Below are 18,935 nucleotides of genomic sequence, written 5' to 3'. Positions count from 1 at the left end.
TGATTTCTTTATGAGTTAGACACATAAACATGAGTAAGCAGAATGGAGTTCATGAAAAGAAACGTAACACTGGTTAAAGAACATGTATCGTCAGTGAATACTGACTCCAAACAGGCGGACACCGTTTGGTTAGTTTAACCAACAATATTTGGTGTTGTGGCCTGTTGAGTTTTATTTAAATGGGACTGTGCAAACTTCCCTGAAATCCCTGCTGGAGATCTGTGTTCCTCCAAACTTGTCCATCCCCCAATGCATGCACCCCCCACCCCCTCCCCATTAAAAAAAAAACAAGTACTTTCGTTAAAGCCTGGCAGGCATCTGACTGAAAAGACCCCCTCTCCTCCCCCACCTCCCCCCTTTTTTCTGTCTCCTTTTCACTGTTCCAGCCCCACTCCCCTTGCCTGCGTGTACCTTCCATTCAATTAGAAAGGCGTTAGTTGACCATTGTTATTCTGAACAGTCTTGATGGCTTCATTGGAGGTCTCCATTGGGGCTCATTAACTAAATGGCTACTCTGCTCACACTAGGTGATACTTACCACGATCTGCCTCGTTGCTTTTGGCCACCAGAGTTTCTTAGGATTAATATCATCATCATGGTATTTTGTCCTTCTCTGATGGATTTCTGCAGAGATGTTTTGAGCATCAAGGAACAAACTTAATAGTTATGGTTTGGTCCATAAGATGATAGAGTTTCTAGCAGTCTATTATCAAGTGTCTCTTTTGTTTTGTCTCGTGTCTTTGGCACGAACGCCTCGAACTTCCTTGTGGTTTTGTTCCTGGAGACAAAGTAACAAATAATTGGAGAGGATTTAAAATGTGCAGTTATAATCCTCCATATCTGAAAAAAAAAGAATGAGGTCAATGGGGCAGAGTGAGCAGACTGTCAATCATCACCATGGCAGAAAACAAGCAGGCAGACAATAGCTGGCATACTTAAGGTCTCCATATTGCACCATGTTCGTGGCTTAGTGTAACTGCAATGAATTTGATTGATGAGAGGTTCTACACAGGGCCTTTTTAGGCTCGAACTCAGGAGGTTAGATTTGTTTACACCTGGGGATGAAGTTTATTATAGTCACATTTACTGGATGAAATTTACCAGTGCCTTTCACCCACGTCTGGCCAACAACTTAGTTTAACTAATGAGCTCTACAGTTACATTTATCATGCATCATCAGTCTGTGGGATCTGCTCATTGGCTCGTGAGATAAAATTTGCCCACGGGGTAATCTAATTTGTGTTGTCACCTCTCTGGTCTCGAGATACAAACGATCCCAGTCTCTGCAAGCACTTTATAATATTGTATTGTACTGGCAAATTTGTTTTATGAGTGCAGTGTGTGTGTGTGTGTGTGTGTGTGGTGAAACAGGTTAAAGTTGTGTGTCTTAAGCAAACCCTGAGACCAGAAAAAGTTTAATGTCAATATTTTTCAACTTTTTTACATGAATCTATTTACACCCCCAATCTGGTCTGACATTTGAGTACTCTTGTGTAATAATTAAAGTATGTGCATTTGTTTAATGCATATGTATTCTGCAGATATGAGCATTTAAAAGAACACGCTGCAATAATACAATAGATACGAGATGTTGCTCAAGAGTCGCCGTGCAGTGATTTCACTACACAATGTGCAACATGATGAAGGATTTGAGGCCTGAGCTTTTAAATTTGGATGTGGCAACCCTATCATGAGCAATGAGAGACAGGCCTACATGGGATCAGCACAGAGTTCCCCTGAGGGCCAAGCATAACTGATTTAAAGCCTGCTCGGAGCTGACATTCCGCTGTAATCCACCAAGAGCTGAGGAGGAGGTTTTATGTTTGCAGAGATGTTCCACCAGACTTCTGCCTGCTGTGGGGTGCAGGGCCAGGGAGCTTCTGTTTTTTTTTCCCCCCCCCCCCTACTCAGCCTGGCAAATGCAGCTTATTGTTTGTCGATTCATTGATGTGATTATCGCCGCATTGTTCCTGTTGTGACACTCTGCTGCCAGATTTAATTGGTGGACGCTCGCTCTGCTCGATGCCACCTCTCGTCAGCTTCATCAGCACTTTTAGATAACTCTCCCAGTGCATCATCATCATCATCACTAAATAGTGAAATGCCTCTAGTGTGTGAGAGGTGGCAAGTGAGCGAGAGCGAGGTTAGCCACTCAAATATATCTTCATCAAATACGCAGCGGGACACTAGAGCTGCCGAGCATGGTCGTTGAATAGAAAATTGTTTGAGATTGAGATATGAATGGGGAGCTTGTATAAGTCTGAACATGTCAGTGGTTACGATCGCATGCCTCTCTGACTTCTTTTTTTTTCCCGTTCTTTCTGCTGCTTTTGGTGCTTAAAAAATGTGCAGACAAAGAAAAGTCAACACAGACATTGTCTCGCGGAATAAAAGGGCCTCTCCCTGCATAAGCAAAGCCTGTTTGTGTGGATGTGTCTTTTCATCAGGTGGCTCACTTGGCATTTCACTCACCTTGCTCTGTGTATGTGTGTGTGTGTGTGTGTGTCAATGCACACACGTGCATCCATGCATGCTGCACATTTGTGTGCGTAAAGTCTGAGTGTCGGGTGAGGGAGGGGGTGTTCAGGTGAGGCTGTGTGGACACTTTGCTACAGAGGGAACAGTGTACAGGGCTCGCATTCAGACAGCCCTCAGTGTAGTGTTGCTGAATGTTAGCGGACAAATATTTTTTCAGCCAAGCGCTGTGTCAACACAACTAACATTTTTGACTAAGTTTATAGTTTTTAAACATTTTTTTTTCTTCAAAGGCAAACACATCTACATCAGTTTAATGGCACTGTTCAATTAGAAACATATCGGCAGCGACTGCAGAAATGCAATCGCTGGCTGAGAGCTCTTGCCTGAAGTGATTAATTTTGATAATGAACTCATTGCTTTGGATTAAGGGAAATTAAATTAAATTTAGAAAAAAAAAATTGTTTTTGAAATATTAAATTAGTCATGATTTAGTTTGAGAAAGAAGGGGGCGCTTTTGGATAGAATTATTTTCATTTTGAAACGGGCGTTTTAATTCATTACCTTTTAACAGCCGTATGTATCGGCAGCTACTTTTATGTTACACAGGGGTAATCAAGGTCAGGTCTACACAAACCAGAGCAGTTTATAGTGGTAATTTTATTGCCACTCCATGTTACAAATGTTCCACTTTACATACCTTTACGTGCATAAATCACTCACTGTGTAACCAACAAATTAGCAGATGTCATAACTTCTTTTATAATCTATAGCTTTCGTGGTTTTACATGAAACCTTTCTTATGGAGTGTTACAGCAACGCGCAGTTTGTGTTTCATCGCTTGCGTCGAAGCTGCTTGAAATGGTGTCAGTCCTGGTCCGTATCCTTCCCTCTTTGGTCTCTGCGGAAAGCAAGAGCTGGCGTCAATTCCTCCCGCTACCCCATCGCCTGCTAGTTCACTACCTAACCCACCCACCCGCCCGCCTGGCATTAGAAATTCTGTTTATAGCGCTCTCTGGCTTCTCGAGCGCAGGGCCCATCAGGAGCATCTCAGCACCCTTAGAGGAAAGGATAACCAACATCTCCCCTCTCCAGCCGCAGACTCCCCATGTTCAGTGACATCAATGAATCCCTTTGATGTGCCAAGATTAATATGTGTTCAAATGTGTTTTTATCAATTTATGTGTTTTTCTCATTTGCTATGTTTGGCCGTGGCTGCTGTGCAGTTTGGTACATTGCTTTCTTCCTGGGAAAATCTGGGCGAACTTGTAGTTGGAGCTGAGAAACCAGAGGCCAGAGGTGAACACACCTGAGTTCAGTCCAAAATCTCTGGTTTTCTTTTCAGCTTTCAAACACTTTTGAGCTGTGTTGCCGACCGGGTCTGTTGAGCATCCTTACAACAAAATACTCATGTTGCAGTGTTAGATCTTTAAACGTTACAGTGAACAGAACATCTCTAGCTTTTCTATGTGGGAAAACAGCTGGTCATGCCTACACACGTTGTGTGCCTCTACTTTAAAAGATGATTACTGCAGGGTTGAGTTATTATGAGGAGTCGAAGTTACAGCCAAGGGAAATCCAAAGCTAGCTCTTGTGCTCCAGAGTTGCTAATTATCAGATAAGTAAAAGAAAAGTTTGAGCCGTGAACTGAATCGTTGGCAAATGGAGGTGTGGGAGGTGGAGACACGTATCATGTGTCATGTGAATACCAGCTTAGTCATGTCTGTTCTGTGGTTTTAACCTGGAGTCCTGGTGCGGCGGGGGGAGGGGGAGCCACTGGCGGTGTCGGGAGGATTGGGTAGTCAGTCTCACTACCTAGTGACCACGGCCCTGAAACTATTTTTGAACAGTGATTAATTATATCCTGCAAAAATAACTTAAATCTAATCATTAGTGCTTTGCAGCTTCTTCTCTGTCCTGTTCATGTCCTGGAGTGGACCTGGAATCTAGTTTAGGGTCTGTTAGTCAAACTAATGATGATGGGATTATTTTGTTGAATCATTGTTTGGCCTATAGAATTCAAAACAGTAAAAAATCTGCCAATTCTCAAGATGACGCATTTAGCACAACTTCATTTTCTGTTGATCAGCTTATCTATGTATTGATTGGTCATTTCAGTCGACCCTTCAGATAAACTGATAATGAAGAAGTGATACTGGTATCTAACTGATAGGCGGGGATAGAGAATAATGGTAACCTGTGCTACTGGACTGCCCCATGTAAACGTATGTGTCTCTTTCATTGCCATCACCAGAACTGTTTAGCTCACATAAAGAAATGTTTTCCCTCTGTAATTGTACCGTAAACACTTCACTCCAAGCTAATAAAATGTGATTGTACAGCAGGAAGAAAAAGAAAAAGCTCTAAGCAGGGTTTCATCAGTCTGGTATTCCAAGCAGCTGTTTTCAGTTTAAGCACTGCAGGCAGCAGGAGAGGGAGAGAGAGGGCAGGCAGGAGGAGAGATTGTTGATGAGATGTGGTGGTGGGAGCATAAACTGGGGCAGATACGGGTCCTGCTATTCCTTTGCCTGTTATCCCGAGGTGGGCCGGCTTCCAGACCTTGAGGCACTCACTTATCTGAGGGATTCTGTCTCCCACAGAGCACAACTCCTCCACCGTAGACAGCAATGTCTCACCATTCCCTTACAGTCACAGAGCAATCAGCAAGCAGCAGGGGGCTATCAGCTCATGCATGTAGCATCAGCACTGCTAAGATTCGTATCAGGCTTCGCTTCAGTTCACGTATCGGGCAAAGAAATGCTCTCTGCCTGCACAGGGTCTGTTAAAGGCCGTGTCATACAGTATGTGTGTAGTATCAGTGAGGTTGTAGTGGTCATACTAAATTAAGAAGTGGATGGATATCCATCCAGGATGAGGTTAGTTGACAGTGAGCAGAGCAGCTGTTCTTCTTGTTGAAGTTATAAATCAGTTTGGCTCCCTTTCACCGAGTTGGTCCCTGTAATGGTGGAACGGGTTTGCACTGCTCGTGGGGCTCATGTCCCCAGACGGAGACGTCACGTGAACATGTTGCACCTGCATACGTGTATAAGTCCCTGCACACAGCCTGTAACCAGTGGGTTAGCATCAACTTAGTGGCCTAAAGACCACTGGATCCGTTGCTCTTTATTATATTTTGTATCTTGAGCCTTTCTTTCACCCAATAATATTAAAAACTACAGAGGAAAGTTACATATGCTAGAGACGTACAGCTGTATCTGATTATGTAACCGACAAGAACGGCGTGCCAACTCTAATCTGAATTGAACTCTGTTGGTTATGTTTGAATACATAAATCAATCAAATGAATATAAGACGAGCACAGTTTGTACTTTTACCTAATAAGCACTTATTTTCTGTAGTAATACTATTCATTTGTTAATCTAAAGAGGAACATCTATGAAGTTTAAGTAGTTATTACTGAATTATTCATGCAGAGAAAGCACGCTGCATTAATCCATGTGGTCTTCAGTTGTTTTTTATATATCATAGTACAATTTTCCCATGGGATCAGGCTGCTTGCTCTAATATTGATAATAATGTAACCTCTGTGTGCCCCCTGCTTCCCTTAGTTACACTCATAAACCAATTCTACTTGTTAAGAAGTCACAGTGTCCTGCACAGCGTCAAATTTGATTAAATCCAAGCAAAGGCACAAGTCATCTAAAATGTGTAGCCTCCTTATCTCAGCCCAGACTTGTGGATCTTGTTAGAATAAACAGCAGAAGCAGCAGAAACCTTCTGATGGGCTGGTATTTTTACATCCGCCTCGGCCACAGGATATCACTCTTTCCTGACCATGACTGTTCAATTTAAAATTAGGAGCTAATGTTTTTGATAGGTCATGAGCAATGGCTGTGGTTACCGGACATAAGACACTTATACAGTGCTACAGCGGGATTCCCCCAGTGTTTGCCTGGGACGATCAGCACGATCAGGATCCTGTATGTGTTTGGTCTCTTAGGTCGCCCTCGTTTTGAGAACAGTGCATTAGCATGAGGTGAACCGTGCATCAGATGAAAACGACGCATGTCGCAGGACTCTGATGGGATAATCTGTCATCCATTTACAGGGCTAGATACCAAATCCCTACAAATGTGCCTGACTTATTTGCTTCAAATTTAGAGTAGCTACATTAGGAAAAAAAAAATCTAATCGACCCTATATGACATGGAATAGGCCAAGGAGCCCTTTTGTTTGATTTGTACATGGGTTGGAGGGGCAGGCTATTGGAAATCCCTGAAGCAGGCTTTAGGGGCAGGTCTGATTCTCGTGTGAAATGGGAAGGCTCTATAGCTCTCGGCTGACTTGACTGGGGCTGTATGGGTGTGTTGGCAGGGGGAGCGCCGGTCATGAATAGAGTCTTTGACTACCTCAGACTTGCCCTGAAAGGCAGGACAAAGACCCTAGGGCAACGGCTTAGAGCCTCACAGCTGAGCTACAGAATGCTTGGCCCAGTCTTCCTCCCTCCTTGCCTGATTTAAATACTACAGTGGCTTTCAGCATTCTGGTGACGGAGGCTCGCATTCACTGCAGCACATTTACCATCAACTTTTGTCTCTGTTTTTGTTTACAGTATACTAATGCCAGAGCTGTTTACGTAATCCATTGTATGGAGCTGCTGGTGAATGTGCACCACTCATTCTTTTAAACCCGTCTGATGATTAGCTTCATGTCGTTTGTATTAAGAATTTATTTTGCTCATATACTGTATGTGTCTCAGTGCTAATCACAGCTCTTCTCTGAATCGTTAATGATAGAGCATTTTTGCTTATATCTATGCAAGATGGCGATACTGGCAAGTAAACAGAAAGCAACTTGGTGCTCACCATTAATTGCGTGATTACTTTTGACAGGTCTGTGCAACTATTCAGTTTTGAGATTTGCAGTGAACAGAATAAAAATCCATAAATCTTTTCGGCAGAGTTAATGGGGTTATTTGAGTCGTGTCCAGACACTCTCTCCCCACAGAGTGTCTAGTTTCAGATGTCACTCAGAGCTTTGTTTGCCCCCCAGGGTGAAGGGTTAGAGGTCAAGGTTCAGGGCCAGTTGGCTGAGTGGCCACAAAAGCCCAGGCTTCCCCTCAGCACATCCGATCCGCTCTTCCACACCACCCTACAGCCACAATGAAGGGATCAGTTTGCAGCATTTATCTTTTCTTAGCATAACCTAAAATTAATGTTCACTCACTTTAAGGGTGTGTACTTCACAGTTTCACAACGAGCCCATAAAACCTTCTTAGATTTAGGGCTGGAAACTTTAATTGTTTCTTGGTGTAAACTTGTACATTTTCAGTGACGCTTCACGTTTGAAAGCAGTTTCTCTTCTTCTGCTGTCCTGTGTTGGTCCATTATCACTCTTATTTACTTACTTTAAACTATTTGTGAGGACCTTATTTCCTTCTCTTCCCGTGTTCATATTAACAACCAAGAACTGCACCTCAGCAAAATCCAAAACCTGTGAAAAAAACCTCTCAGTTTCTTTGTTCAGAACACCTCAGAAAGCTGAGCCCACAGCCTCACCCTCATCAGCACCCACCCACAATCTCAACTTTTCTCCTTGTCCCCCCGCCACCATCACCACCACCCAAACATGTCCTCCAGCCAGGTTTATTATGCCATTTCACGCAGACCAAAATTGCAGCTGCATGGAGAACAATCTGGAGCACATTAGCTCAGGCGCTGTGATTTATAAATTGTTTCTCAGGCCATAAATCCCTGCTGTAATTGTGCACAAGCACCCCTCTCTTTCTCCCCCTACGTTCTTGCTTTCTCTCTCCTTCTTTCTCTCAGTCTCTCACTCTCTCTATCTCTCTGAGTAGCTTACAGTTCTTGGGTTAACACTTAATTGTTTGCAGAAGTGTTCAGTTTGAACTAAGGAGAAGTTTGTTGCATTGTGGCCCAGATTTAGGGCTTGCAGAAATAGCTTTTCATGAAAGATAAACTTTCCAGATTTTTTATACTGTTTGTAAACCTTTTCTGGTGTGTGGTGTGAGGAAAATTCTGTCCTCAGCTTCATGTTACTGTTCGTGTTATGCATTCCTGAATACTGTGTAATTGTGAGGGGCCTCTTCTAAATCCCGTCCCTGGGAATTTGATATTTACAGCAGCCCCTGATCGTAATCACCTCTCTGTTCTCATTAGATTGTACTGAAACTGAAAGATAGCAGCAGCGTGATATTTTGTTTTAAATAGCATATCCAGCTTTGACGTCGCGGTTGTCTGGTCAATGTTGCATTGACATTTTTTGAGCTACTCTACAAACTTGACCACATGACTTCCTTAAAAATGTCTCTCTAATTGACAAGTGAATAAAAACTGATGATAATTAATAATTGATCTTATGACTTATGACTTTATTGTTTTGCATTCAAGAGACCTGATGCACCTTGGGGAGATAGGAGCTCTCATGACTCAAAGCTATACTTTCTTACTTGAGAAATGTGTTCTTCACAAAGTCTGAGAAACTTAAGGAGCCCTTCAGTGTGAACATGAGATAAATTTATAGCCATACCTATCACCAGATCATGATTTAGCACTCAATGTCACTATGCACAGCATGATGAAAATGAAGCCTCTGGATTGCAGGGGAATTACTTTTACAAAATAAAAATGCGTTGGCGACGTTCCAGACCTCCCTGCAGTTTGCTGACAATATGCATAACTAATCCTCGGGAATGGTAGTAAGTCGTGTGCTGTGTCGCGCATTGTGGAAATCTGAAGCTGCTTTTGAAAGCCTTTTCTTGTGCAATGAGATCCACTGTAACACTGCCAAGCATTATATGTGTAATAAGATTATTTTCAGTACCCCCAAAATTATGCCTTTTGACTTTTGATGGAGCGCGCTACATTAAAAAACAACTTTGTGTTTTGTCCCTTTTGATTCATTGGGTTTCTTAGCTAAACTATTACATTTACATATTTATTACTTGTTTGTACCCTTAAATGTAAAAGTTCTTATAAGTGATGTGGTTTTTATTTCGAACAGTCAGTCTCTGTGTCCCTGTACGACGGGCCCAAGTGTCGAAGCATACCTGTGGTGTGTGAATGTGTGACTGTGTGTTTGAGTAGGACAGAGCTGGAGGGGCAGGCGGCAGGGTGAGGCGAGGAGGGCGTAGAGGAGATGGAGTGTGAGTGGAGTGAGTGGGGTTAGCAGTGGGGTGATAGGGATGTCAGGTAGTAAAAACTGAGATGAGGCAGGGCCCAGAAGTCTGGAGATTTGCGCCTGCACTCGGAGAGCAAACACAGGAGGCATCTGCAGGCAGCTGTGTGTGTGTGTGTGTGTGTGTGTGTGTGTGAGGGGGGAGGTGCTGCTACTCAGGACAGGGGAGTGGGGGTGTGGAGCTCGGTGGTGGTGTTGGGTGGTGAAGAGAGAGAGGAGGGGATGGGGGGTTGACTTGCAGAGTGAACACAATCAGCCCTCTGTTTTCATAAGACTTGTGGTATGTGAGAGCAGAAACAAATGTGTTTAATTTAGGCTCTTTTTTCTCCCTCTTGCTTTCTCTGCTACACCCACTTATGCCCACCTCAGTTTTTTGACTTTTTCCCTTCAAGACATTGCCTCTCCTGCGTCCATCAGCTGCTCTTAGGATGTTTTAAAAAAAGAGCCTAGAAAAGCTAAAAAAAAAAAAACCCAAAGCAAAACAATCACTCCCTGTGCCCGGACAGTAAAAAAAGGCACGCTCTTAGCAGATATACTCAAATTTACTCTTAGAACGTGGGGGTAAATATTTATCTGCAATTTCTGGAAAAAAGGAGACAAAGATTATTTTTATGCCTTAACGCAGAGTTTAGAGTGATTACTGTGCTGTGGTATTTACCCTGTTCAGTGTGAAGGGTGCATGCTGGACTTATTATTGCCTCCTAAATGCCTTGGCAGGAAGCACTGTATTATATTGGTAACCCATGCTGTCTCCAGTCAATTTGTGTTTGGTCATAAATGAAAAATTCAGTTCTCACTTGTGTGTCATTGGCGTAGACTCGGACATGCACACACACACACACACACACACCTACACTTATATCTGAATTTCTAAGTCAAGCTTTACTGTAAACATCCAGCCAACTGGTAACCACCTCATGCTCTGGAGTTAATTATACAGACGTTTACGGCTGTGAATTTCAATGAAACGAGGCTACTCCCCAAACAATAAAAAGCTGTGTTCCTGTGCGGGTAGACAAACAATGCCACAGGACATAGAAAGGAGTGACATCTTTGACATTTGAGGTGTCAGCCTTCTGGACGTCCGATCACGCTGACATTATGCAGAGCAGTCTGTGACAATTGAAAGCAGATCTCCCAGGTATGAGAAACCACATAACTGACTTCCCATAATTGACCTGAATAGCTTTGCACCCTCCTCTCTGTCTTTATGAGATGGTCTTGTTTTTTACCAGATGCATAATTATTTTCTTGTGTGTCTAATTATACAGTGAGTTTTATGTGACCTGCTGCGCTCTGTAACAGGGTTACTCACTTATTCCTAACTTTACATCAGTGTCTTTAACTGTGCCTGGTTAAAAGTAGCTCAACGTCACAGACACAGAAAGAGAACAATGGCAGTTGCATTGAAACACTCATGTCAGGCAAAACCGTAGATGCAGGAAGCAATATCTCAAGAACATGTCATAAAAAAGGAAGAAAAAAATCAACCCTGAAACAAATAATTGCTTGACTTGCAAAAATGCAAACTCCCGCTGAAGTCGCAGCTCACTCACTGGGAGAGAACGTTAAGGAAGCTGTTGAGGGGGGGTTTGTCTTGGCTTTGGATTCTGTTAATGCTGTTTTATTACTGAAGCAGCAGTAAATTCACTCCCAGGACTTTTCAAATAAACTCAGTTTGCTAGCCAGTTTGGCCTTGTACAGAACATATGCATGAAGCAGTTACATGACACCGTCAGTCGACGGGGATTTTAAAGTTGAATTTCAGTGTATGCTGCGTGTAGACGTGGATGGAGCTGCAGTCGCAGAGTGTGTGACCATCTTGGAAAAACCTTGACGCTGCGTTGTTGGGACCTCCCACTCGCTGCCACCCCTCTTCACTCTCCTCTTTCCCTCTTTTGCACTAATAGTTCTTTTGTGTACGAGAGCATGTTAAGAGGCCAATGAGCCTGGTCTTAATAGGGCACGTTACCATAGAAACCACAGCACTCTGGATGTCTGACCTTTGACCCAGTTTTTTCAACCGACTGTGAATAAGAGTGCAGGGCGACCGACCAGGTCACAATAGAGGCCCGGCAAACGGAGGGAGTGCCCCTGTCATGGTCACTTAACTTCATTCCTCTATGGGCTAATGGACACTTCAAGTGTGGTAGCCATTAGCACCATGCTATCTCTGCTGGAGAAGCATGGACGTCTAAGGGTTAATGGAATCTAATCTTATATAAAATAAAGTATCAAATTAAATGACGAGCTTAAATGGAGCAAAAGTAGTTTTTGATATCGAGTGCCAGATGTGACTGAGTTCGGACACGTAGTCAGACAAACACACCTCCAGAAGTAAAAAGATTGTGAGCATATAGTAATAACTTCCTCCCTGACTAATCGACTTACTTCATAGAGATCTCAATAATAGGACATGGCCCCCATTCAGGAAATCTTGCAGAGGCCAAACATTGTGTGCAGATCTGACCAGCTGAGCTGCTTGTCGTTTCCCCGTCAATTACACACTAATTAGCACAATGGCTGCTGAGGTTTGCTTAAGAATTGTCAATGTAATTGCCTAATGTTGGTAAACAATGAGTCTTGAAAGACAAGGCGAGGGCTACTTATCACATTGTCTTTGTCTTGAAAGATTCTAATTGTGTTTCATGCATAGATCAGGTTGTGGTATCAATGGCCCCGCATGAGCAGGTGATATCAGCAAAGCAAACCAGGGAGGGACTGCCGTGTAGGGGGCCTGACAGGCCTATTGTCTGAAGTTGCTGTTCATATGGACAGGGGATGGTAATTAACACCTCAGCCAAACATCAAGCTGTGTGGCCCATTTGTTTTCTGTTGGGGGGTAAAAGAAAACAATGGGGAGGGGTCTTCTACACAGTAGGTGATTGACATTATCTGCTGGAGCGATCCGTGGAGGCATTCCTGCTGCTCCACTATTCACTGCAAGTTTGGCGAAGCCATTTCACAAGTGTCGGGCCTCGTCTGAGCTGCCACTTTATACATTTTCACCTTTTGACTTTTTGTTTGTCTGATAATTTGTGCTTGACTGATAGAGTTAATCCAATTCAGCATAAAACGCAACTCTATGTAATCAGTTTAGATAGTCCCGGTTAATTGGCTTTGTTCCCAGAGTAAAGATATGTTTTATACGGGATGATTTCGTAGAACTCTAAGTATTATTTTCGACTTTACTTTCTGTCTGACAGTCATTACGACTTCTCAGTGCAGCCCAGAAGTTGCTAGAAAACTTTGGGATTTTTTTTTCTGTCTATTTGGCAGAGTGTCTGACTTAGTTTGACAGCAAATGTCCAGACATCTGTCTCTTCTCTGTGCTCTGATGTTGGCCTGCAGTATGGCACCATACACTTCAGAGATGACAAAGACTCTTGGCCGTGTTTTCCTCCACTCTGTGAGAGCAATGTAACAATTAGAACCCATCTCTGGCAGGCCACATGCCCCCGAGCATATGTTGTATTCTCTGTGTTCAAAAAACCAAAGGGCTCCAGTGCAGCTTTTTGGAAATTTCAGTGGCATCACTGCCACCTTTGTCGCATCTGGGTCCCGTAAAAGTAGCACATTCTACTGATGTCTATTCTGAGTGTTGGAAGCTGCAGGGAAGGCTGGAAGACAATTAGAGAGCTACAGAAATGGATCAGCTAAACTTCACTTTAGTTACACATTTCTTTCAGTAGTCTGTCCGAGTGTATTTACCAGAGCTTCCAGCTCCCATGCTGAAATACGCATTGCGATGGGCCCCGACCATATGCCTGCATTTGTTTCTAATAAAATAAGGGCATGTGGAAAGCATAACTAAATTCCTTGCAGTCAAATTGATACTAGTTTATCTCCTGTTTCAATCTTTTACAAACATTTAACATCACTTAAGCCATACCATAACTATTCGAATCATCCATTTTAAACTCTGACTTCCCTTGTTTTGCTTTTTTTTTTTTTTTCACTGTAACACCGAGAAAGTTTTTGCTGAGCAGAGTGGACCACAATTCCTCGCTTTTTGTTTCCCGAAACTACTGATAGGCCCGAACACCCTCCCTCTCTCCCTCTCATGTGTTAGTGAGTGGCGTGCTGCTCCAGTCTGGACTGGAGCTAATGTGACAGTGTGCGGCTGGCATTACCTGACTGGATGTTTCGTGAGTGTGTGAACAGTTGCTCCACAGGGCATACTGGCAATTAAAAGAAAAGTAGGTGCTCAGAAAGAAAAGTGCCTGGGGGCATGTTCCTCAGTCCTGGCAGAAGCTGTCAAATAAGGGATGGATTGGGTGGGAGAGCCAGGGTGGGCACGGCCAGGCTAAACCAAACGCTCACAATAGCGCTTGTTTCATTTGTGGAAGAACTCATGATTGACATAGATTAGACAGAGAATACTGCATTGTTTTGGATTTTCTCTCCTGAGAGTAGCATTCATTAGGCACCATGCACACAGCAGAGTAAAGTTTCAATAGGGAGCTAGCAGCCTTTAAAAGCAACTGCCTCCTGACAGTTGTATGGACTTGGGCCCATTAGTTGGAACCTACGATTCAGCCTTGAGCAGTATAGTGAAAATGAAGAGGGCTGATGTCAACTCCAAGAATTTCCCCCCTTTTTGAAGGGAGAAAGGGTCCCCTTCCCCCTGCCTCTGCGCTCTGTTGGACCCCAGCTGTCAGGAAACAATACCCTCTGCCTGCTCCGACAAACTCATTCCTGAAAATGTTTTTTTTCCCTCCTCTGCCTTTCCCCCTCCTGCTATAATGTCTTTTCCATTTTTAACCTACAGCCATCCAAGCTTCCTTCCTCCTTACAAACTCCAAGTGATGAATGAAGTTTTAAAAATCCAAACCTGAATGCACGACTCCTTCAGTTTGTCATCATTTGTTCTGCGCCAACTTTTGAAAAGCAGACAAAGCTTTGCACATATTCTTTAACTGCTTTTGTCATTTATTTTAAGACTTTCAGATAATATGCTGTATCTATTCCATTCATCACATTTCTACTATGGGTGGAAATCAAACTGTTGCACAGGAATTCATGAGGGCAGTGCTATGTAAATAACAAAAATACATTGTAGGGATTTTGTAACCACCTCTTAGGAGATTGTTTACAACCCATAATACACCAAAAGCATAATAGAGAACTATAGTACGTTTGTGTTCCTGCACTACATGGGCCTGGAGAAGCAAAACATAACCTATAATATAAAATCCTTTTAATTGATTTGAAATTGTACCAGGAAGAAAATCCACATGCATGACAAGCTGCTGTATCCGGTATTTAAACTGATTCATAAACCAGATGGTTGCACCGTGCTTTTGGAGCTCTCGCTTTATGCCATTGCTGGAAAAAAAAAACTCAGCTTGTTGTATTGAGTAGCAAATCACAAAGAAACTCTACAAAGCTCTTACTCCGTAGAACGGTGGCAAAAGGTTTGCGCAGGGGCAATCATCAGACAAACAGTGTTGGAAACCTTTGTGACGAGGGAGAGAAATGTGCACTTACACAACCCTCTATGATAACTTTAATACATGTGTGAAAACTAGTGATACTGAAAAGAGCAGGGGCTGTGGCCGTGAGGGCCAAAAGGCCAAATCAATTGAGACCAATAGTCAAGAGTTACCTTCGAGTTCACAGCTCAACCTTTCACTGCTCTGTAGATGGGGCTTCCTTCCAGCTGTCTCTTCCCACCCGCTCAGCAATGGGCGCCCACAGCTGGCCTCTCTGTTTTTCCTTGACAAACAGCAATTTCACAGTCCTCCACCAGTCCGTTGTGTTCACATCGCTCTCCCTGCTTCTCCCCTTGCCAGAACTCACTGTCTGACTCCAGCAGTAATGTGGGTCTTGTACAGGTGTCTGCTGGAGATCTCTGCGGGTTTGACACCATGCATACCACATGTGTACACTATAGGACAGGATGTACTTCCTGTGGCAAAAATTAGAGAGTCATTTTTAAATGTTGGACTATTAGATTAGTCATTTAGTCTTTATATGTTTTATTTTAGGTTTTAATTAAATGCTGTATGTTATGTGTTTGTGTCTCTGTGCATGTTTTCACTGCACAATGTTTGGTACTGAAGTTTAATTCTGCTCCCGTTCTCTCATCCACAGTATCTGCAGATGAAATGGCCTCTTTTGGATGTTCCCGGATCTGCAGGACTAAAAGATTCTCGCTCTCCGACACCCGGACATTTAGTAAGTCATACAAAACAAAATGTTTGATAATAATAAGATCAAACCAAAAACCTGCAAAAAAGAAAGAAAAAAACCCCCAAATAAAAATAAAACAACATGTTGTTTTGGAATTAAGATCAACTTCAGAGGGAGAATTGAAAGTTTTATTAGTAATTTATGAGTAGTTCAGATTATTATGGCTTACGTTTACTGAAGTCTCAGTTAAGTCACAATTTAATAACTTCATGAATTTCATGTAAGTGAACACTAGCACGGTCCCACCACTTTGTGGCACTAATAAGATGCTTCCTCCAGGCTACTTCCTACGGAACATTAACCCAATTATCAAACTAATCATGCAATCTAACTGGGGGAATCCATTTAAAGTGAATAAATACTTTAAAAACCAAAACGTGGTTATTCACAATAATGACATTATGGTGCGCATGTAAATCTACTGGTAGTTCCCATCCATCCAGCTACCCCCATGACAACGACAACACCCGCAGACCAACTGCTGAACAATCTGTCTGTCTCTACCACAACAACTCCACTGTAAATCTCTCAGGTGTGAAGCTCCTTGCCATTCCTGAACTTTCCCACACAGGTGTGAACCAGTTATCATGGTGTCTCACTCTGGTTAGACAGTGTGGGGCCTTAGCAGACCTGTTTGGTTTGCGGCTTCGCTGGAAGACAACATTAGATAAGCTTAGAGCATCTATCTGAAATCTCACCGGAGTGATTATATCAGGGCATTTTCAAGTTTGGGAAGTAATGGTAAGCGGTGCGTGGAGCAGAAAGCCACTGTGTGCTACATCTATGTAAAAAAAGAGGTGTTGTGACGCAGTCGCTTGACCTTAAATATCCTGGCGAGACATGCTTGTTAAGTTTGTGCTTGATTTACCGGATGCCATAATCACAGTGATGCACATGACAATGTCCTCATTGAGCGAGTCAGTGGGAAATTGTTGTGAAGGGCACAGTGTTTGTTTGCTCATGGGAAACCAAGACTTAACTTAAGTGTCAATAGAAACCAATTAAAGATATTTTATTAGAATAAATGCTGACCCATCACTGACCCTGTTGAAGAGACATAGCAGCTATTGTGTGATGTTTTTTTTTTTTCGCTGCAGACTAGATTTTCATTTATTCAACCAGTGTGTAACATACTGAAATATGGGAACTCACACTGTAGTCAAAACAATACGTACCATAATAGCAACTGAATTTAAAGGAAATGAAAGCACGTTGACTGAGTTCTCTGTTTGAATCGTTTCTGCTCTGCCCTTTTCGTGTGGCTCTGTGTATATGTAGTTTTTGTTGTTGATGTTGATGTTTGGCCCTTATCTCTTTAATCATCATTAAACCAGAAAAGCCAGTACAGAAAGAAACATTGTAGAAGTCAGAGAATGTGAAGGATCAAATTATTTACTGACAGAGTTGTTACTCACTGTCTGAATAATTGGTGGCGTTCACTGTGGTCGACTTCCATAAGTTTGGAGCATTTGTTTTTGCTGTATGCATTTAAATATAATTGAAATATTTTGAGGCTCCTGTGAAAGATGCACATTGTTGTTAGCACGCTTCTTAAACTCGATTTTAAAATACACGCTTTTAAAGACGATAAAAGATGAATAATATTTATGGTCATGTTACTATTTTTATTTAAAAATAAAAAAAAAAAAAATATATGACATAACATTAATGTCTTAAAACACCTGTGACACTTTCATTTTAAAGCACTTTGAAACGTGGGGAAGTTCACTAGAAGTGTAACAGCTTTCATTATGTGGACCAAAGGAGGAAGTCGGATGCTTGATCCAGTGACCTGTTACCAGAGGGTCATTTGATGTGTGCTGGGAAGCTCTGTTACTGGGTACAGCGTACCCTGGGCACAGACGATTGAAAGTGAAACACCCTACTGTGCCCTTACCCCCTCCCACCCCCCCCCCCCACCCCCAACTCTGGGCCAAGAGCCCACATGCCCCTCTGGTGTGCTGCTGCTGACAGGGAGCCAGGCTGATTATGTGCTCATTACTCCAGCCGAAGAGAGAGATGGGGAGAGTGGGAGGAGAGCAGCAGGCTGCCTCCCCAGGCCTGCAGGCTCCCCAGGCCCCAACACTACACTAATGAGAGCAGGGGGAGCGGATGGGCACACACTTGGGGCCAGGGATTACTGCCCAGGGCCAAAAGGAGCCAGGGAGAGAGACCTAAAGAGAGGCGGCGAGGAGACACCAGCAGGAACTCCTGAAGCAGACCTGTACTCCTGCAGTCATTTAAATGTGACGTCGTGTTTTCATGCTCGTGCTCTGCTGGCATGGCTTGGAATATCTGTCAAGATCTGCTTGTAGGCACATGTATATCTTACATTTCGTATGCATGTCAACTGTGAATCAGGTTAGTTTACTGTTAAGGTTTTGCAGCGTGAACTCCTTCTCCGTAGAAGAGAATCCAGTGGTGATGTGTTGATCGATGAAATTGTTGCCGAACGGAAATTGCTTTGACATTTCGGCTAATTTTAGCTATGAAAATAAAGTAGATGATGTAAAATAGAGATCAGAGTGCTCAGTGGATACAAAAAGTCCAGGAAAACACCATCCTGTCACTGTGCAGATTGGGTCCATAAGGCCTGTATGCTAATCAGAGCCTGCTCCGGCCTGAGATCCTCAATTATTCAACAGACAGGTTTGTTTAGCATTCAGTTGGTATTGCTTTGGTAGTAGTAGTGTTGGTGGTAGTGGTGGGGTGGGAGGACTGGGAAGGAGGGAACAAGCTTTTCTATGAACATACCATACCCCACCATGCACACACACACACACACACACACACACACATCCAGCAGCACCCCAAAACCCCCATATCAGAGGGCTGCCTCCTTATGAATTATACATCAAAGATTCTGCAGGGCCAGGTGATGCGGTATGGGGAACTTGTCAGCCCATCAAAAATAGCCGAGCTTGACGAGGGAGGAGAACAGAGGAAAGGAGGAAGGAAGTGGAGGTGGCGCAGCCGTCCGAATTATCTGCATCTCGTACTCATCCTCCACAATGTACCAATTCACAGTCATTAACACTCTGCTGATAATGATGTCAAGGCTGCGTACTTCGCTCACTGAGGTCATTCAGTCTCTTGCAGTAATTTGT

General features: G+C 43.1%; 1 protein-coding gene across 2 annotated transcripts in view; it reads left to right on the top strand.

Annotated features, from left to right (window-relative positions):
* tcf7l1b (transcription factor 7 like 1b) overlaps positions 1-18,935 on the top strand; it is a 29,648-nt gene that overhangs the window by 2,267 nt on the left and 8,446 nt on the right. For both annotated transcript variants that reach the window (XM_026343467.1, XM_026343466.1), the window contains exon 4: positions 15,730-15,813. In XM_026343467.1, coding sequence (XP_026199252.1) covers positions 15,730-15,813 — 84 coding nt within the window. The remainder of the gene's footprint in view (positions 1-15,729; positions 15,814-18,935) is intronic.

This window comes from Anabas testudineus, chromosome 9, assembly GCF_900324465.2.
Source record: "Anabas testudineus chromosome 9, fAnaTes1.2, whole genome shotgun sequence".
Lineage (NCBI taxonomy): Eukaryota > Metazoa > Chordata > Actinopteri > Anabantiformes > Anabantidae > Anabas > Anabas testudineus.
Note: the sequence above shows the minus strand (reverse complement) of the source record. Positions and strands in the feature narration are given on the sequence as shown.